General features: G+C 49.8%; 4 protein-coding genes across 4 annotated transcripts; 2 read left to right on the top strand and 2 right to left on the bottom strand.

The window, feature by feature from the left end:
• Positions 1-354, bottom strand: LOC127461712 (feather keratin Cos2-2-like). The gene has a single exon (XM_051769754.1). The coding sequence runs from the start codon at positions 352-354 to the stop codon at positions 31-33; it is 324 nt and encodes a 107-aa protein (XP_051625714.1). The 3' UTR covers positions 1-30.
• A 4,117-nt stretch (positions 355-4,471) lies between these two features.
• On the bottom strand, positions 4,472-4,891 carry LOC127461713 (feather keratin Cos2-2-like). Its single transcript, XM_051769756.1, has one exon. It carries the CDS (start codon positions 4,889-4,891, stop codon positions 4,568-4,570), a length of 324 nt encoding a protein of 107 aa, XP_051625716.1. The 3' UTR covers positions 4,472-4,567.
• A 3,110-nt stretch (positions 4,892-8,001) lies between these two features.
• LOC127461715 (feather keratin Cos2-2-like) lies at positions 8,002-8,325 on the top strand. Its single transcript, XM_051769758.1, has one exon. The coding sequence runs from the start codon at positions 8,002-8,004 to the stop codon at positions 8,323-8,325; it is 324 nt and encodes a 107-aa protein (XP_051625718.1).
• Positions 8,326-15,987: 7,662 nt separating this feature from the next.
• On the top strand, positions 15,988-16,800 carry LOC127461740 (feather keratin Cos1-2-like). Its single transcript, XM_051769790.1, has 2 exons — positions 15,988-16,070; positions 16,334-16,800. The coding sequence occupies exon 2, from the start codon at positions 16,355-16,357 to the stop codon at positions 16,652-16,654; it is 300 nt and encodes a 99-aa protein (XP_051625750.1). The 5' UTR covers positions 15,988-16,070; positions 16,334-16,354; the 3' UTR covers positions 16,655-16,800.
• Positions 16,801-20,957: the final 4,157 nt, after the last annotated feature.

The raw sequence follows: 20,957 nt of genomic DNA on the forward strand, positions 1-20,957 counted from the left end.
GGTTGTTGGCCAAGGAGGTTTGCAGGGGCTTTAGCAGGGGGGACATCTGCCACGGTAGCAGCTGGTGATGCAGGAGAGGTCAAAGCCCCCGGAGTTGATGGGCACTCCGTCAGAGCTGAGGATGCTGCCAACGGCAGCGGAGGTGGAGGATCCCACCACGGTGTTCTGTGGGAAGGAGCTGAGGATGGGCCCGGGCAGGGTCACCAGCACAGCCGGCGGCTCAATGACGACGGTGGAGCTCTGGCACTGCCTGACACAGCACTCATTGCAGCTGTTGGCCAGCGGGGTCGGGCCGCAGGGCTGGCAGCAAGGGTTGCAGGGCTGGCACTGCTGGCACTTCTCAGGGCACGACATGGCTGGAGCCTGGGGCTGCACCTGGCACACAGGGCAGGGAGGAAGCAGAGCACACGCACACCTCAGCAACAGCCGGCAAAGCACCACCAGGAAGCCAAGGCAGCTGCTGCTGCTTGGGGAGGGAGAGGCTCTGCAGGGGCCAACCAGGGAGCCTTTCCCTGAGCCCAGCAGGGCCTTCAGAGATCAGACAGGCCCAGGCTGCTCCTGCCTCAGCTGTAGGAAAACAGCCCCCTCAGCCCAGCCTCCGCCTCTGTCCCTAACAGGCGCTCTCCCCTCTGCCCACACGACCACCATCCCCGAGCACTCCCACAAGACCAAGGAGCAGGGATGGGCTGCAAAGCTCGACCCTGTGCTAGAGAGGGGGGAGGAGAAAGGGGCTTCCCACTCACCGGCTTGCTGAGGAGAAGGAGGTGACAAGGGGTTGAGAGAGCCACCAGTTGGGCTGGCTTTTATACTGGCCCCACAGTGCCTCAGGGCCCAAAGGCCGTGCTGCATAAGTGACAATTTTCCTGCATGATCCCAAGGAACGGAAACATCCCAGGGAATGAATGGTATGGCATGAGGTGGTGATTCCCACTACTCTGACTTTGCATTTCCAGACTTACATCATCACCGTTCCCTCATGGCCATTTTTGATTTGCAGGATTTCTGGGGGAGAGAATGAGTCACTGTGGGCAGAAGTCATGGAGTAAGTACCAAAGGCATCCAGAGATGACAGGTGATTCCAGCCTGGGACAGTCTCATGGGTTTTTTTGATTCCAGATGATAGGAAGGGCTAAATGTGCTCCCAGTCCTCCAGTCTTTGGCTCATTACCCAAGGATGCACCAGTGTGGACAGAAGACATGTATTTAGTGCGCAATCAATCCAGTGCAGGCAGGTGGTTCCAGGGGTTTTTGTTTTAGGGGCCACCAAACCTGGGCTGCTGTTGGACTTTGAACCCTGGTGTTCACTCCAACCACTGGGAATCTTTGGGACTGGTGGCTACAGTCTAGTGAGGGGTAGCCCAGTTTCAGAGCTTGATCTTTGCTATGGATGAGTAGGAGATTTGGGGATTGGAGCAGTAGGAACCTGGACATGAGGATCTTGTTTGATCCTTAAAGTCCCTGGCAATGGAAAGAGGGACCAGCATGTTCAAGGAAGCAACTGGGAGACAACATGTTCATTGCTGGCACTGAGTGCAGTGGGATTTGGCATCCTTGACCAAGTGGTCTGACCTTACAGTGAGCACATCTCATTGTTGGTCAGAGCACCTGCCCTCCTGTGGGAACTGGAGAGCTGTACCTGGTCACTTTTTCATGTGGAGAGTCAATTGCTCTCTGCATGGGATGGGGAAGTAAGGCCATTCCCACCACCTTCCTTTGTTTCTCTGGAGAGGGATCCGAGTGATTTGTCTAAAGATGCGTCTTTTGAACTGTCTGTGATGGTCACCCAGCATTGTCTCAGGAATTCATCAAACCCAGAAGGGACAGATTTCCATCCATTTCCATGTCAGGCTACAGAGAGATCCTCAGCTCACTGGGTGTCCCAGCATAGCTCAGTTCCCTTGGGCACAGACAAAGGCAGCTCTCACCTGGCATTCTCTCCTCTTCCCAATCACATGTGATGAAATGTCTGCATTAGAGAGGGAAGTGGATTTATTTAGCCTGGAGAAAAGCAGCCTCAGGGGAGACTTTAGCACTCTACCAGTACAGAGAAGGAGGTCATAACAAGATGAGAGCCATTATCTTCTCCCATGTCATAGGAAATGGCCTCAAGCTGAGTCAGCGGAGATTTAGTTTGGATTTTAGGAAAAAAATTTTGTGCAGAAATATTTATCAAGTGCTGGAACAGGCTCTGCAGAGATGTGGATATTGGATGGGAAACACCATCCCTGGAGGGATTTAAAAGATGTGTAAATGTGGCACATGGGTACATCAGTAACTGGTGGTGTGGACAGTGATAGGTTTGTGGTTAGACTCGTTGATGTTAAAGGTCTTTTCCAACACATGTGAAGCCATGACTCTACAGCGGACAGGAGCCTTGGGCTTTTGAATTGGACAATTAGGAAAGAGGCAATGAAGAAGCCAGTGCACTCGGAAATGACCACCCCAGCAATGACTTGTAACGGGAATCGGCCACTTCATGGCAGTGGTCAACGTCAGCAAAGCAGAACTGGTGATCAGGTGTCTCGCAGGTTCTCTTTGCTCTGGTCTACCAGCTATACCTGAGTCTAGGTGTGGCCAGACCTACCTCCACGGGAGATGAATTCAGTGAGTTGGCAACAGGGACTGGTTTGTCCCTCTGACAGCAACAAAAATCACAGACCAACCCCACCAGAGCTCTGTTCCTGCATTCTTGTCTGGGCAGCTGATTCCTTCTTATCTTGCTTTGGGTCACAGCAAAGGAGAACAAGGCACCTGTAACTGATTTCATTCCCCTGCTGGCCCCAGACCTCCCAAGGTGGGCACATGTCCCCATGAGCCAATATCTTCTGCATGTACCTTGTAACCCTGATGGGGAATGGCCTCCTCATTGCTGCATGGAGCAATCAACACTTTCCTGGATGTGTCCTTCCTCATGGATTTTGTTTATGGAGATCAAGTCTACTACCACTTTTGTGTGTAGGTGATGAGGTACAACCTTATCTCTCTGGAGAGCAGGAGGTTTGGGCCAACCTCAAACAGTTTTCGAGTCTTTACAGTGTTGCTGCAAAGAGGCTCTTTCATCACAAGAAGCCGTATGGAGCAGAGCCACAGGGGCCAATAAATAAAAGTTGCACCAGGAGAGATTTCATGTGTACACAGGAGATACATTTTAACAGTAATAAAAATGATTTCCTGGAAAAATCTCCGCAGGGAGAGGTCCCATCACTGGAAGATTTCAAGGAGTAATTGCGAAGGGTGGTTGATAATCTCATCTAAGCTCCCTTTCCCATACAAGATTGGACCTGATGATCTTTCAATGTCATGGTAGGTTGATCTTGGCAAATGGTCTGGTGCCCATAAAGACATTCTGACTGCCTCTCCTCAACTGGGCGATGGGAGAAAATACTTCACAAAGGTGAGGGGTCACAGGAAAGGCTGGGGAAATACTCAGTAATTCTTGTACCAGGAAGAACAGCCTTGTCTTGGGGAAATGCGTTTAATTTATTGCCACTTACACATAGACAAGGAAAAAGAGAAATAATAACAAATCTATCCCCACCTTTGCCCCAGCCTTCCTTCTTCCTGGTTTCAACTTCACTGCCAGCTTCTCTACCTTCTTCCCCACCAGTGGCAGAGGAGGAGAGGGAAAGGGTTCAGCCCATTCTGGAAGTCTCTGCACTCCTTCCTGCCACTCTGCTCCCCTGCTCCACTGTGGGTCCCCTGTTACAGGGTGGGTCATTTCCAAAGGGTGCAGTTCTTCAGGAACAAAATGCTCCAAAGTTACTCCTTGACAGGGTAACAGGTCCTGGCAGTAGGACCTGCTCCATTGTGGGCTTTTCTCCACTGCAGTGGATATTCCTGCCAGGATTCTTTTCTAGTGCAGGCTTTTCACAGTACCACAGCTTTCTTCATGGTACATCCACCTACAAAGGGCTCCATAAAATAGTTGATCCCAATCCTGACACGTGAAGTCCCCAAGCCCTGCCTGTCTGGACACAAGCTGGGCAGAACAGTCAATGTAAGGGAGGTGTAGGAAGGGATGAGGTTGTGGGCTGTGTCCAGGCATTGCTGTTTCCCATTCCCACTCCTAACACTTCTTGGAGACATCTTCTGCCTGATGGTCTTTGCTGTGGAGTCCCAAGGAATGTGTTTGTGAGCTCCAAGGGAAAGGGCACAAAGGAAAATCAACTGCAGTGAGTCCCATCCTCTCTTCCTCCACTCTTTAACCCTGAACTCAGTGGAAGAGTTGCCAGACAATAGAAGACTTAGAGGTCCAGGCTTGGATGCAAAACAACTTTATTGAGTCTAAAGAAGCAAAGGAGGTGGCTCACAGAGGGCACCAGCAGCAGCCCCGAAGATGCAGGGGGGGTGTCCCTCTGCCTGGGCTGCAGAGGCAGGGAGGCCAAAAGGTCCCCAGGAGGGTGGCATTGGGTGCTGGTGACAGGAAAGGAAGGGAAGAGAGAGAAGAGAGGAGAAGAAGGAAACAAGAGCCATAAAGTCTAAATGCAATGTCCCAGCGTTGTGTTTTCAGTGCAGCAGCATGATGAGAGGTCTTGCAGGTTGTTGGCCAAGGAGGTTTGCAGGGGCTTTAGCAGGGGGGACATCTGCCACGGTAGCAGCTGGTGATGCAGGAGAGGTCAAAGCCCCCGGAGTTGATGGGCACTCCGTCAGAGCTGAGGATGCTGCCAACGGCAGCGGAGGTGGAGGATCCCACCACGGTGTTCTGTGGGAAGGAGCTGAGGATGGGCCCGGGCAGGGTCACCAGCACAGCCGGCGGCTCAATGACGACGGTGGAGCTCTGGCACTGCCTGACACAGCACTCATTGCAGCTGTTGGCCAGCGGGGTCGGGCCGCAGGGCTGGCAGCAAGGGTTGCAGGGCTGGCACTGCTGGCACTTCTCAGGGCAAGACATGGCTGGAGCCTGGGGCTGCACCTGGCACACAGGGCAGGGAGGAAGCAGAGCACACGCACACCTCAGCAACAGCCGGCAAAGCACCACCAGGAAGCCAAGGCAGCTGCTGCTGCTTGGGGAGGGAGAGGCTCTGCAGGGGCCAACCAGGGAGCCTTTCCCTGAGCCCAGCAGGGCCTTCAGAGATCAGACAGGCCCAGGCTGCTCCTGCCTCAGCTGTAGGAAAACAGCCCCCTCAGCCCAGCCTCCGCCTCTGTCCCTAACAGGCGCTCTCCCCTCTGCCCACACGACCACCATCCCCGAGCACTCCCACAAGACCAAGGAGCAGGGATGGGCTGCAAAGCTCGACCCTGTGCTAGAGAGGGGGGAGGAGAAAGGGGCTTCCCACTCACCGGCTTGCTGAGGAGAAGGAGGTGACAGAAGGGGTTGAGAGAGCCACCAGTTGGGCTGGCTTTTATACTGGCCCCACAGTGCCTCAGGGCCCAAAGGCCGTGCTGCATAAGTGACAATTTTCCTGCATGATCCCAAGGAACGGAAACATCCCAGGGAATGAATGGTATGGCATGAGGTGGTGATTCCCACTACCCTGACTTTGCATTTCCTGGCCTACATCATCACCTTTCCCTCATGGACACTTCTGAGTGCAGGTCTGAGAGGTTTCAGGATTTCTGGGGGCAAGGATGTGTCAGTATGGGCAGAAGTGATGACCTGAGTGCACAAGGGATACAGAAGAGGCAGGTGATTCCAGCCTGGGGCACTCTGGTCCTGCTGACAGGAAAATTCCCAGCTGCTCAAATGCCTCCAGGCTTTGGCTCATCACCCAAGGGCTCCCCTGAGCTGTGCCAGAGTTCACCTCTGATCCCAGCCATGGCTTCTCCATGAGACAGGAGCAGGGACCCTGGGAAACAGCTCCGTGCCCCAAGGCTGCCTGCAGGTAGCATGAGGAGTGATGGCCTGGGGTCAGGATTCTCCTTGGTGAGACCTGAGTGCCGTGGCCCTCTCCAGTTGTCACCAAAAACCAGTAAATAAGCTCATGAACCAGTCTGTTAGGTTAGAGTCGACACCCTGCTGGGTGAGTGTGAAAAGCTCCACACAACATGCACACCCAGCAACCAAACAGACCAGGTTATATTCATAAAGCTAGCACGTATTCATCAAATTTTTATTACATATTCATTACAGTTCCTAAATCCATGCATTTACATTAAATATATTTGTGGACTGTTTTGGATATTTGTAGGGGTCTTTTGAGAGTTTTTGGTCAGCTTTTGGGAACGTCCCATTCCCCATGTTTTCCTTTTATGGTTCCAGATGTTCTAGTGAGTTCTCTCTCCTTGAGAGTATCTCAAAGACGTGGTCAGGTCATAACGAACTTCTCTTATCAATCTTTGTTCTGACACACAATCCTTGTTCTCAAAACTAAGACATTTGAGAGTCCATATCAATCACTGATATAGGGAAATAAGGAAGGGATTGCTGGCACAAGACTATATGTCACAGATGGAGGGAGTTAACACAAAGCCACATCAATCTCAGGCATTTGTACTAAGCACTGTGTGGTACAAAACTAAGTATTAACCATGAATATAGGGATCAAACACTACTGTGCTAAACTTAAAAGATATTTTTCACATCTTCACCAAAGGCTACATAGACTCTTTTTAAAGAAATATCACTTTTTCAGTAACGAGCTCTCCTCAGAAAAGGGGGAGCTGGGACTGTGTCAGTGCCTGGCACTGTTGAGCAGGGATGTCACTACAGGCCTTGGAATGGTTGGGCTCAGCCATGAGCTCAGACACAGCTGAGGACACCCCCGCAGGCACTGACACATTCCCAACCTGCCCAGGGAGCACAAGGACAAACCCAGATGCACAGACACAGCAAACATGCCCAAGGACTCACACAGCAGGTTGCACACAAGTGCTCTCCCCTGTGCACAGAGAGACACTGCAGGCCAGAGGCTGCCAGGGGTGTGTTCCCAGGGGAGCACAAGCACAGGGATGTGCAGACACTCACATGCTCCAGGGCACAGTCACACTCTCCCACCCATTACTGGGGATCAGCACAGGGGGCAGAGGGGATGGGAAGGGATGGGAGTGAGGAGCTGCCCGGGAGCTCCCTGCCAGAGCAGGGAGGGGGCCTCTGAGCAGCACAGATGCTCAGGCAGCAGTGCCAGAGGAGTCTCAGGGACTGTCCAGGCACAGGATTAAGCCAAAGTGTTTTGACCAGCGGGGCAAGACCCACATTCAGGGGAGGACTTTGGGTGATGAGCCAAGGAATGGAGGGCTGGGAGCAGCTGGGACCCTTCCTGCCAGCAGGAATTACAGAAGTCAGGAAGCATTACAGAAATCCACCAGAGTGCCCCAGGCTGGCATCACCTGCCTCTTCTGTATCCCTTGTACACTCAGGTCATCACTTCTGCCCATACTGACACATCCTTGCCCCCAGAAATCCTGGAACCTCTCAGACCTGCACTCAGAAGTGTCCATGAGGGAAAGGTGATGATGTAGGCCAGGAAATGCAAAGTCAGGGTAGTGGGAATCACCACCTCATGCCATACCATTCATTCCCTGGGATGTTTCCGTTCCTTGGGATCATGCAGGAAAATTGTCACTTATGCAGCACGGCCTTTGGGCCCTGAGGCACTGTGGGGCCAGTATAAAAGCCAGCCCAACTGGTGGCTCTCTCAACCCCTTCTGTCACCTCCTTCTCCTCAGCAAGCCGGTGAGTGGGAAGCCCCTTTCTCCTCCCCCCTCTCTAGCACAGGGTCGAGCTTTGCAGCCCATCCCTGCTCCTTGGTCTTGTGGGAGTGCTCGGGGATGGTGGTCGTGTGGGCAGAGGGGAGAGCGTCTGTTAGGGACAGAGGCGGAGGCTGGGCTGAGGGGGCTGTTTTCCTACAGCTGAGGCAGGAGCAGCCTGGGCCTGTCTGATCTCTGAAGGCCCTGCTGGGCTCAGGGAAAGGCTCCCTGGTTGGCCCCTGCAGAGCCTCTCCCTCCCCAAGCAGCAGCAGCTGCCTTGGCTTCCTGGTGGTGCTTTGCCGGCTGTTGCTGAGGTGTGCGTGTGCTCTGCTTCCTCCCTGCCCTGTGTGCCAGGTGCAGCCCCAGGCTCCAGCCATGTCGTGCCCTGAGAAGTGCCAGCAGTGCCAGCCCTGCAACCCTTGCTGCCAGCCCTGCGGCCCGACCCCGCTGGCCAACAGCTGCAATGAGTGCTGTGTCAGGCAGTGCCAGAGCTCCACCGTCGTCATTGAGCCGCCGGCTGTGCTGGTGACCCTGCCCGGGCCCATCCTCAGCTCCTTCCCACAGAACACCGTGGTGGGATCCTCCACCTCCGCTGCCGTTGGCAGCATCCTCAGCTCTGACGGAGTGCCCATCAACTCCGGGGGCTTTGACCTCTCCTGCATCACCAGCTGCTACCGTGGCAGATGTCCCCCCTGCTAAAGCCCCTGCAAACCTCCTTGGCCAACAACCTACAAGACCTCTCATCATGCTGCTGCACTGAAAACACAACGCTGGGACATTGCATTTAGACTTTATGGCTCTTGTTTCCTTCTTCTCCTCTCTTCTCTCTCTTCCCTTCCTTTCCTGTCACCAGCACCCAATGCCACCCTCCTGGGGACCTTTTGACCTCCCTGCCTCTGCAGCCCAGGCAGAGGGACACCCCCCCTGCATCTTCGGGGCTGCTGCTGGTGCCCTCTGTGAGCCACCTCCTTTGCTTCTTTAGACTCAATAAAGTTGTTTTGCATCCAAGCCTGGGACTCCGAGTTCTCCTTCTTTCTTTGGCAACACATCTACTGAGCTCAAGGAAGAAGGTGGAGGAAGGCAGAGGGTTAGGGTTATTGGATTTCCATTTGTGATCTTTCCCTTAGAGCACACAGACCCATCCCTGACTAACCCACTACAAAGTCTACACCAAAAGAGAAGTTGTGTCCAAAATATGGTATGAGTGGGTATAGGTAACAGCAATACCTAAACACAGCCCACAACCTCATCCCTTCCTACACCTCCCTTACATTGACTGTTCTGCCCAGGTTGTGTCCAGACAGGCAGGGCTGGGGTGTTTCACATGTCAGGATTGGGATCAGCCACACAAAAGAGCTGAGTGGGATCAGCTGTTCTATGGAGCCCTTTGTAGGTGGATGTACCATGAAGAAAGCTGTGGTACTGTGAAAAGCCTGCACTAGAAAAGAATCCTGGCAGGAATATCCACTGCTGTGGAGAGAAGCCCACAAAGGAGCAGGTCCTACTGCCAGGACCTGTTACCCTGTCAAGGAGTAACTTTGGAGCATTTTGTTCCTGAAGAACTGCACCCTTTGGAAATGACCCACCCTGTAGCAGGGGACCCACAGTGGAGCAGGGGAGCAGAGTGGCAGGAAGGAGTGCAGAGACTTCCAGAATGGGCTGAGCACAACCCCCTTTCCCTCTCCCCCTGTGCCACTGGTGGGAAGAAGGTGTAGAAGTTGGCAGTGAACCTGAAACGAAGCAGAGGGAAGGCTGGGGGCCAATGTGGATTTAGATTTATTGCTGTTTGTCTTTGTCCTAGTCTGTGGGTAATTGAAAATAAATTAAATTTGATTCCCCCAGATGAATCATAATTGCTGATTGTTTCCCCTGACTTTACTTTGACCCCTCACCCTGGCATTGTATTTTCTGCCCTCACCCAGCTGAGGATGGGCAGTGATAGGATCTCTTCATGGGCACCAGGCCATTTGCCAAGATCCACCCATCATGACTTTGAAACACCTTGTTTACTACTTCTCTGAGCAGCCTGAACTCTGCTGGTTGCCTGGGGGAAGAGACCCACCCCCACCTGGCTACAACCTCCTTTCAAAGAGTTGTAGAGAGTGAGGAGGTCTCCCCTGAGCCTCCTCTTCTGCAGGCTAAACCCCCCCAGCTCCCTCAGCCTCCCCTCACAGGATATACCCTCTAGGCACTTCACCAGCTCCATTGCCCTTCTCTGGACTCACTCCAGCACCTCAATGTCCTTCCTCAGCTGAGGGGCCCAGAACTGGACACAGCACTCGAGGTGTGACCTCACCAGTGCACAGTAGACAGGCACAATCACTGCCCTGCTCCTGCTGGACACTATTCCTGATACAGACCAGGATGCCCTTGGCCTTCTTGCCCACCTGAGCACACTGTGGCTCATGTTCAGCCATATCCACCAGCAGCCCCAAGTCCTCTTCCACTGGGCCTCTCTCCAAGTGCTCTGCCCCCAGCCTGTAGAGCTGCAGGGGGTTATTGTGGCCAAAGTGTAGGACCTGACATATGGTCTTGTAGAACGTCACCCTGCTGGATCGGACAATGTATCCAGCCTGTCCAGATCCTTCTGCAGAGAGAATGTGCAGCTCCATGAGAGTATAACGGGTCCCACCATCAGGACTTGCTTCATTGTCAGCTTCACTCTGCTGCAGTCGACATTCACTCTGCATTGGACCCACTGTTTTGTGTAAATGTGGCAAGATTTGGGAGCTGGGGGAGAAAGCTGCTGGGCTGGGCTCTGTGAGAAGAGTCCAGTGGCTCCTGCCCTGTGTGAGTGAGTCAGTTCAACTGTCTCCAAAAGAGTCTCAGTGCTGCCCATTGCTGAGCACACTTGTCACATGGGTGATGCCTCTGTGAAATTCTATCTCATTAGAAGTCTCTTGGGTTGGGAGGAAATGATTTAAGTTGGAAGAATGGCAAGGAGATCTGAGTGTTGCTTTAGGATCCTCCACTTAGCGAGGTAATAAAGTAAATTTAGTCTTTGCATTCAACCATGTTTTTTTGGTTGTTCCATCTGGTTGCCTGAGTTGACTCACACAATTGGCATGGTCAGCAGACTCTATGAACAGCCATGCCATGGCTCAGGAAAAGTCTGGGATTGGCAAGGCCATGGCAGTGACTCCCCACATTTTGAATGGCTCATCACTGAGCGCTGGACTCCTGTAGGCACTTTCCTAGTGACAATGGCTCTGATGGAGACCTGGCCTTAAATAGGTGCCGGGGAGGTGGGGACCCCACAGACAGTTGCGTTAGCTATGTCTGGATTAAAGTGGAAAGTGGCCTGGAAGTCCCCTCGCAAGTTAGCAGGGAAATTGTGATGGTTGTTAGTTACCAGTCTTAGAACTCTTGATCATGAGATTATGGCCTTATGGAGCCACTGAGAGCGCTGAAAGAGGAAATTGGGTCTCCAAAGGCTGCAAAGGAGTTCACGCGAGAAGCATTTACTGTTCCAAAGGAGTGGTGTTGTGAGCAGCAATGCACTATAGCATGGCTGGTGGCACACTTTGTCACCAAACGAGGGCCAAAGTATGTGAAAAGTAAGGTCTTAACTTCTGAACTCCATGGTCTTATTTAGAAACCTCCATGGGATGCCAAGAAGTGGGATGGAAATATTTGGACTCTAAGATTGAGTTTGAGGTAGGCTTGCAAGATAAGAAAGTGCAAAAACATGACCACTCATAGAAATGGAGGGACAGCAGGGTCTGCCAGACAGGGTGGTACAGGTCACACAGATCTATACCCCAAAAGAGTTATAGGAATTTTTAGAGTCTTATTGACAGAAGAGCAAGGAGAGCATATTACCATAGGTTTTATAAGTTTGGGACAGTGGTGCTGTCTTTATTCACTTATTAGTGGGTGAAAAAGATCTATTAACTCCTATAGCCACTGATAATCAAATCCAACAGGGGTGAGCTCAGCTATGAAATACCAGGGGTATTGTCGCCCCTACGCTGTATCAATGGCCACATGCAGCAGCTTTAACAGCACATGCAGATCCTGCTGAGTCAGTGTTGTCCTTTGGGATCTGGTGCAACATGGAAGAAGGTGTTGGTTCACTGTGGCAGATGGGGCAGCTCAGGCCCAGAGCACGGGATCTGATCCAGACGGAGCAGCAGTTATGAGAAATAACAAAATTCAGTTTGTGAAGGGGCTCCTGATAAATTGAAACCACTGATTATATCAACAGTCATGAATGCTACTGATGACAAAAGTGCCTTAACAAATGCCCTGAGGGGTATTGGGGCTGTGATCTCAGAGCCAGCTGTTTGGATAGGGAGAGAAAATCAACTGGCAAAGCCAGAAAGAGTCACCTCACGGGTGAGTAGGAAACAAATGTTGAATGATCTTGTGCAAGCCAATGTTCCACAGTCAGAAATAGATGGAATCACAACATCAGAAATGTTTCACTGTTGGCAAAGGTTAGTGCCTGTGAAAAGAAAAAATCACCCCACCGTCCCTCCTGCCACTTCTGAGCACCAGAACTCCTGGCAGATGTGGAAACAGTGGGTTTGCGGGTCCCCCCAGATTGCTGCCACTGTAGCCTCTCACTGGGAGCAGGACCAACACCTCTATGTTCCTCTTGACTGTGGAGTGGCCACCTGCAGGAACTTTGCATGTGCCAGCTCTGGTGGATACAGGCGCAGAAGTTACTGTATCACACAGTGATGTTGCTCCTAATGAAGAGACTGCCCACATCTGCAGCTTGGGGAGCAGTTCCACTCCCACCCTCAGAGCACAGTTATTTTAATGGTAGGATACACCACCCCATTTGTCATGAAGGTGTTAATTGCCCCAATAAAAGAATATATCTTGGGCATTGATGTGCTGGCAGGGCGAACCGCTGAAGCACTGAATGGTCGTTTTTGTTTTGGGACTCCTCAAGCAGGATTTGCCACTTGATCCGTAACTGTTCTGTGTGGGTTCCTGAAGTGGGACCCTGTTGTGCTGCCAGCACCTGCCAAGGTGGTGAACGTAAAGCAGTATTGCATTCCAGGGGGGTAAGAGGAAACAAACAATTCAGGCACTCCGAGTGTAAATCATCACAGAAACCATGACTACTTTCAACAACCCCATTTGGCCTGTTTGAAAATCAGATGCTACTTGAAGAATCAGTGTTGATTACTGTTGATAAAGACACCCTGACTTGCAGTTACAGTACCAGAGGAAAAAAATCAGCAAAAATCTACAGCCCTGGAAGGTGGTAATGGACCTTGTTAATGCTTTTTTTCAAGAGCCATTGCTTCAGAAAGCCAGGACCAGTTTGCCTTTACGTGGCAGCAAAAGCAATATACTTTTCAGGTATTACCTCTGTTATATAAATACAGTCTCTCCATTTGCCACCAAATGGTGACAGCTCATGTATCAGCTCTTGTTGGGTGCTATTGCTGATCACCATTATATTGATGATCTATTGATTAAGGCACAGGCACAACAAGAAATTGAGGCAGTTGCTGAATTGCTGAAAGCCCACTTACAGGACTGAGGCTGGGCAGTTATTCCAAAGGAAATACAGGACCCTAGTACTACTGTGCAATTTTTGGGAATAGTTTGGCATGGGTAGCCTAGAGAAACACTGAACATGGTACAGCAAACAGTCCAACAATTACATGTATCAACTACACTGAAACAACTGCAAACTTTCCTTTAAGGGTACTGGAGAAGTTTTATTCCACCCCTGGCAGTGTTACTGCACTCTCTGCAGAAAGAAAGTTGTTTGACAATGGGACAAGTAACAACCAGAAGCCTTTGATGCCTGCAAGAATGCTTTGATTGAGCCTGCACAATTGTACAGCCTTAGGCAAGGACATCCTTTTGAGTTAGGAGGAGCAATTCTAGATGACATAGGTAGGATTGTGGCAGACAAGAGGGCCTAAAAATCAGAAAGAACCCATAGCATTTCAGTCTAAAGCATTATAAGGCTCTGCTACGCATTATACCCAAATGAAAAACAAAATTCTAGCTGCAATTTGGGCATTGCAAGAAACTGAAAGAATCATAGGCCAAGATAGTGTGACTGTGCACATCCCCATCCTCATTCATGGGTAGGCAAGTGACCTGTACTCCAGTTTATCCCCTTATGCTACAGCCTCTGTTACTATCAGATTCTTGAGTTCTTGTATTTCAGGTATCTTTGACAAGTATCTGGGCCTTATCTAAGGAGGACAATGCTGGAATTCTGTTATTGGTGCCACAAACCCCCCACCAAATTCAAGTTCAGTCTGACAAAGCTCAAACCTGTGTGGGCAATTGGCCCATCTCAAGCTACCAGGCCTGGAGTAATTTTAGCTGAGGGAGCTGGGGCAACAGCGTGTGTATTACTGGAAGGTGGTGACACTCCCATTTTCCTTCCTTACCATGGGCTGGCTCATCATGCTTTGTAAACTTATACGACATGCACATACTCTGGATACATTTCTGCAGGATTCCTGTGTAAATACTTGTGTGGAGTAACTTTTTCCATTTCTTCTCCATGTGGTAAATAGAGAGGACCTGAAGTATCTCTTTCCCTGAGGTTTGAATTGGACATCAAAGGCAACTGTTGTCCTGAATGTGGAAGTACCTGCACTACACCTGGAATCTCACCAGTCCAGTTGCTGCAGAGACACCTCCTCAGCACTACATACACTGCTCTGAATTTGACAGGATGTGCTGCTTCAACGTGATGCTGAACCAGCTGCATTGAGAGGAACATTTGACATCGACAAGACTTCATACATAGACTAAGGTGGTGCCTGACCAGCTGAGTGGTTTGATTCCCTAACAGGAGGACTGGGACTTTTACGTTAGAGCATTATATGTTTACTCCTTTCCCCCCCCATATGCTCCATTAAATGCCTCTGCAAATTACCCTGTCCTACACTTCCAGCCCAGGCATAGGTGGTCTCTTGAATGTGGGGATGGAATGTTGGGAGGAAAGGGTTAAAAGTAGAATGCCAAGGCCTGGAAATATCAGTCTGGGAAACACCATATATTATGCCTACTGCTGTTTATCCTCTGTCTGTTTTGAAAAGTAGATTTCTGTGGGGAGATAATGTAGGTTTTACCAGAGAAGTGGAGGCATTCTTGAGTGTCATGCTTGAGCTCCCTGTTGAGAGAGAGATCAAAGCTCAGAGACCATGAAAAGCATAGGGAGATCACAGCATGGAGGTAAACAATGTGTGGCCCTTGATAAATGGGTGCAAACAGCAGCCCCGCTGGCAGTGAGGATGAGCTGAGCCTGATGGTACTGTGTCCTCAGTTCTCTGTCTCCACCCATGTATTGCTTTGGGTTTCTCTGATTAGCAAGCTAATTAAATAAATTTACTCTTTGCATTTCAGCCATGGTCTTGTGGTTATTCTGGTCTCCTGCCTGTGTCACTTCACACAATAGGTCTGTAATGTGTACAATTTTACGTTGTCCTGCTTGTTTTCTGGATCAAGCTCATCTTATATATGTCTGCAGCAAATCAGGATAGACAAGCCAGGGAGTGCACAGGTTTTGCCTGGGATAGTTACATTTCTTCAAAGTAGCTGATATGGGTTATGTTTGGGAACAGTGCAAAAATAGTGTTGATAATACAGGGATGTTTCAGTTGTTGCTGAGCTGACATCTTACACAGCGACATGGCTTTTCTGATCCTGAGACTGACCCGCCTGTGAGAAGGCTGGGGGTGGACAAGATGGGAGGGAACACAGCAGGCACAGATGACCCCAGCTCACCAAAGGGATATTCCAGACCATACGGCATCACACTTTGCAATAAAGCTGGGGGGGTGAAGTTGGTGGGGGCTGTTGTTACTTGGGACAGGTGGTGAGGATTGCTTTCTTTTGCATCACTTGTTTTCTTTCAGTGAATATTTTTCTTTCTCTTTGTTGTTCACTTTTCTTTTTATTTCCCCTCTCCTTTCAACTGGTATCTAATTATTAAACTGTCTTTTTTGTAAAAGACATTACTTTTTTCACTTCTACTCTTCCAATTCTCCCCCCATCCCACATGGCAGTACTTGGGCACATGTACAATAATCATGAGAGCAGTGACCATGACCTGACAACTTTGTCACAAACAAGACCACAGGAACGACCTTGGGGCAAATCACCTGCCCACAAGGGATGACAAAACTCCTTGATTTAAAGCACCTTCTTCCACTGGCATTTTTCTGCTCTACAAATCCTTGAGCCTCTCATCCTAGCACTTAGGGAAATGACCCTTCCCACAGGAAAGCACTTGGCATGTACCAGGAAATGAAAAGGCAGCAGTGCAGGAAAACCAGGACACAGCCCCTACCATTAGCTGGGATGATTCACAACTAACATGAGCTGGTCAGAAAATTATGACTTGCACAAAGGTGCCAGTGGGCCTGAGGCAGTGCAGGACTGCTATAAAAGGCAGCCCAAGTCTCTGCTCTCGCATCCACTTCTCTCACCTCCTTCTCCTTGGGAATCAGGTGAGTGGGAAAGCCCTTCTTCTTCACCTGCTTAATCTAACACAGACTGTGCTATGCCAGGGCTGGGAGCTGCTTGTGCTGGGAGAGGGAAGGGGAGAGAAGGTGTTGTGCAGAGAGAGGCTGGGACTTGGCTGAGGAGGTTGCTGGGCTTTGGGCTGGGCAGTGTCATGTGGTGCAGGAGGTGCCTTGTCTGCAGGGGAGTTGGGTGCAGGGCTGCTTCTCATGTGTGTCTGCTTTGTGCTTCTCCCTGCCCTGTGTGCCAGGTGCCCCTGTGAGCCAGAGACATGTCGTGCTGCCAGCCCTGCAACCCTTGCTGCCAGCCCTGCGGCCCGACCCCGCTGGCCAACAGCTGCAATGAGTGCTGTGTCAGGCAGTGCCAGAGCTCCACTGTTGCCATCCAGCCCTCTGCTGTGGTGGTGACCCTGCCCGGGCCCATCCTCAGCTCCTTCCCACAGAACACCGTGGTGGGATCCTCCACCTCCGCTGCCGTTGGCAGCATCCTCAGCTGTGACGGAGTGCCCATCAACTCCGGGGGCTTTGACCTCTCCTGCATCACCAACCGCTACAGGTGTCGGCCCTGCTAAAGCTGCTGGCAACATCCTGGGGCAAGAACCTCCAAGACCTCAGAATATGTGGCTGGGCAGGAGATAGAGCTTCAGGACATTGTGTTTAGAGCTTCAGGGTTTCCTTTTCCCACTCTTCCATCTCTTTCCTTTGCTTTCTGTGTCTCCCCAGGCCAGCCCAGGGCAATCTGTTGTCCTACTTCCCTCTGCAGGGCAGGCAGATGGACACCCTGGAGGAGCTCCACTGCATCTTAGTGGCTGCTCCTCCTGTTCCCTGTGAGCCAACTTCTTTTCTTCTTTAGACTCAATTAAATTGTACATCCAAGCCTGGGCCTCTGAGTCTTCCTTCATCCTGTGGAAAGCCTTCCATATTGCTTAGGGAAGAGAGTGGAAGAAGCATATGATGGAACTCCCTGTAGTGCCCTTTCCTTGGGAGATGACAAAAACATCCCTGGCTACTCAACAGCCAAAGATCACCAGCAAGACCGTGGCACCAAAGGCTGACAGCAGTGGTCAAGGGAAACAGCAGTGGCTGGGCACAGCCCACAACATCATCTCGTCCTTCTCCTGCCCTCCATTATCTGGTCCAGTGTCCATGTGAGATACATACCTCAAACAGTCCCTCAGCACAGGCAGGACCCAGCTCCTGCCTAAGATGCAGGGTAGTTCACAAGTCCGGATTGGTATCAGCCGTACTCAACATATGCAGTGGGAAATGACTTTTGGCTGAGTTTATGCAAATGACTTATGGCTTTACTATTAATTCATAACATTTCTCTCATGTTTGGATGAATCTGACCCACAGAAAAGGGAAAAGAAGAGAAAGTGAGAGAGAGAAAGGAACAAAGCATTCTATGACCAATCTCTCAGCTTTCGGGGTACCCTCTTTCTAATGCCCCACATCTTAATATACAATCTGATTACCAAAATAAAAGGCAAAAAGGTTAACATTAGATGAGCGATCACAAGATGCAACATCTTATTAAGTATTCCAGTTGCTGTTGGTGACCACCCAAAATGGTGTTCTCCATCTTTTTTCACCCACTGGATTTCTTCTCCATCAGGAAGAATGGTACTCAAAGTTTTCTGTCCATTTTCCTGACCTTGTTTCAAGGGCAGTGTTCTCATCCAGGCAAGATTCATTCCCACAGGAATAGGCTGCAGGTCTTAACAATTAAGTCATAACAATTGGTAAGATACAGCAGGAGCTGAATAACTAAAATCACATCCCATAATGTCGACAAAGTTACAAACACAAACCTTGGGGTAACAAGAATAATAACTTGTAACAATAACATTGTCTACAAATACCAAAGTACAAGGGTTTCCCATACAGGTGGAGCCATCCCATCAGGCCCATGCTCTGTGTTCCAGGGGACTAAGTGCAGCACCTTTGGGATTTACTCCTGACACAACGACCGGGTGTATGGGATATACCAAAACATTGTGCATTGTTAGAACAAAAGCTGTGCTTTACTGTTGGTGGGGTCATAAGTGACAATACCTAATTGCCACCAAGAGTGGAATTCCCTTTCTAATTTAGTTGCATTATCATAGGTTATCTTTGGAATGTCAGTAGGCAAATTGTCCTCATCTCATTCCTTTGTAATTGCTGCCCCAGCAAATGGCCCCCCCCAGCTGAGCAGTGTTTGTGGGGCAGAATGCACATAGTTACCATACAGACTAGCATAAACAAAAGGAGGGAGTGTCTCCATTCTGTGGGTCGACCTTGTTGATGTGTGAAGCAAATTTGTTTCCTTCTGGCAATGATTATCCTCCAAGAAGAATAAGCAGACCTTTGGTGGTTAACTTGATCTTCAGTGGGATGTGCTGGTGTCATTCCCAGGAACGTTCCCAGAAAGCGAAAACATCACAAATCTCAGCAGAGTTGGTCCAGACAGGTCTCCCCTTAGTCTCCCAAGCTGTTTAACAGCTTGGAGAAGTACCACAAGTTCCTTTTCCCACTCAGAATATCTCTATTCTGTTTCTTTAAATGCAGTTGAGTTGAATAATAAGGAGCTCTTTGGTCCATCAGGGCCTATTTGACCCTGACACTCCTCGGGAGTAATCTCAGCTTCTGCTGCTTCCTCTACCTTTTCAGGGGGGCCTCCTGAAATTAGAAAATTACATATTTACATGTCCAGAGGGAGTGACACTGTAAAATTTTGACAAGTACAGCCTGTGCAGTCATGGGGGAATGTTTATACCCCTTTGGGGTCTGATAAAGCTGTTTTGCCCTCCCTCTCAGGCAAGTGCAAATTGAGCTTTGTCATGTTCCTGGCACTGAAACATAAAAAACCATTTCTTTTACATCCAGGCTTGCCATCCAGGAGTGGGATGCCCTCTGAATTTGAGTTACAAGTTCTGCAGAATTTAGCACAGCAGCAGTTAAAGGTGTGGTGTTGGCATTTAAACAGCTGGAATAAACTGTAAACCACGACTGTCTGTTTGGCCAGAAAAGAGAATTAGAAAGGGAGTGTGAGCAAGTGATAGTCCGTCTTTTCTCCAGATCTGTTCCCAGCCTGTCAATGCCAGCACTCCACAGCTGCTGGTAATGTGGCTGCCAGGTTTGCAATAGTGGATAGCATAGCTGTTAGTGGGGCCAAATGAGCCAGAAGGACAGAAATTCCACCTCATGTCACTGTAAAAATCCAGCAATCCCTGAATCAGAGAGTGCAGGTGCCACATGGAGCAAGCACTCTGCAGCCTCTGGATTTCTTTTAGGGTCGGGGTTAACACTGGAACAGAAGGACCACACACTCCCATCCAGGGATGGGACACCAGGTTCGATTGTTCTGAACATCAAAACCCAAAATAGTTTCATTGTGATCTTTAATTAAAAAGCCAGTGGCTGACATCCACTTCTCACCAAGGAGCCATAATTAACCTCAGCAGTTCATGTGTAGCCCTTGTTCCATTTGCTACAGGGATTTTAAATCTTTGCTGTCCAGGTGGCACACGCGGCTTCTCAGCATCCCACTGTGTTAGTATTGAATGTTGTGCTCCCGTACCTATTAGAAATGTTATTAACAGTTGATGAGAACCAAGTGGAATCCAAATGTCCGGGTGATGACTGTGAGTGAATTGAGAGGATTCTACTTGCTGGATTTCAATCTTGCCTGGCTTGTGAGCATAATGCTCTTGCAAATCAGCCCCTGAAGAAGATCAAATGGACCATTTTTCATGTATGGCTTCCCACTCCACCTTGGGGTTTTGATGTGGATCTGGCATCAGACATGGGTGAATTTGAAAGAGATAAAGAATAATTTCCCCCTAGTTCATTATCACAGGGATCACCCCTTATAATTCCATCCCAGCCTTCAGGTGATACAGTTAGTTTTCTAATCTGTACAGTTCTGAGTGCATTGGCATGTTGCTTAAGCATCATCTCTAACTTTTCTTCTAATTTTTGCTTTTTTTTCTTTTTCTTCCTGTAATTTTTTCTGAAGTTGCTTGATTTTAAATAGCAGTAATAACTCAGCTGCTTTTCTCCCTTCTATTGCCTCTCTTTTCTCTCCTATGCTTTTTCCTATCCAAATTCTCCAATCATTGTCTTTCCCTGCACTCTGCCAAAGCAAGAACAGTCCTAAGATGATCATTCTCAGTCATAATGGATTCCCAGTTTTAATTCAGTCTCCCTCTCAGAAGCCAGTGATGATTTTAGTACTTCATTTTCTTATTTCAAAACTGCATATTCTACATCAGATATTCATTTGGAAGCAGGAGATTCTGTAACTTCTTTCTGCACATAAACAGACTCCTAAAACTGCACAAATGATCCCCTCTGCTGGGTCAGCCTTTTGTCGACAGTCCATGCCTGACTCTTGACCTTGTTCCTGTGCTTGCTCTGTACTGTGTTGTGCTCCAGGAGCCAGAAAAAGGATGTTTGTCCCAGAAAAGAGCTGCCCTACCTCTGTATGGCCCCCTCTCCAGCCATATCCTGGTTTTTCCCACAGTGTCTTCTTACCAACAGTCCTTGGTTGGCTCCACTGCTATCCTGCTATTGCTGTATGAGACACACGCACACCAGCCGTTTGTTTTCTGGCCTCCTACACTCCCCAACAGTGCCAGGCATTGAGGGGACACAGGCAAGGCTACAGCACTCAAGTCTCACTGAGGAGAATCTCAAACCCAGACGAAACATTTCATGCTACCACCAGGCAGCCTCCAGGGACCGAGCTGTTTCCCAGGGTCCTTGCTCCTGTCTCATTTAAAAGCTCTGAGGTTACAGGTTCTGGTGGTTCTATGGGGATGGGGGAGTCCTCTGCCCCATTAGGTCCTTGACCTGAGCCAGGAGCTACGGGAAGAGGAATCAGAGCATGGG

The sequence above is a fragment of the Manacus candei genome, unplaced genomic scaffold (genome assembly GCF_025592945.1).
Source record: "Manacus candei isolate 608988 ecotype Guabito, Panama unplaced genomic scaffold, ASM2559294v1 h1tg000112l, whole genome shotgun sequence".
In the NCBI taxonomy this organism is placed as follows: domain Eukaryota; kingdom Metazoa; phylum Chordata; class Aves; order Passeriformes; family Pipridae; genus Manacus; species Manacus candei.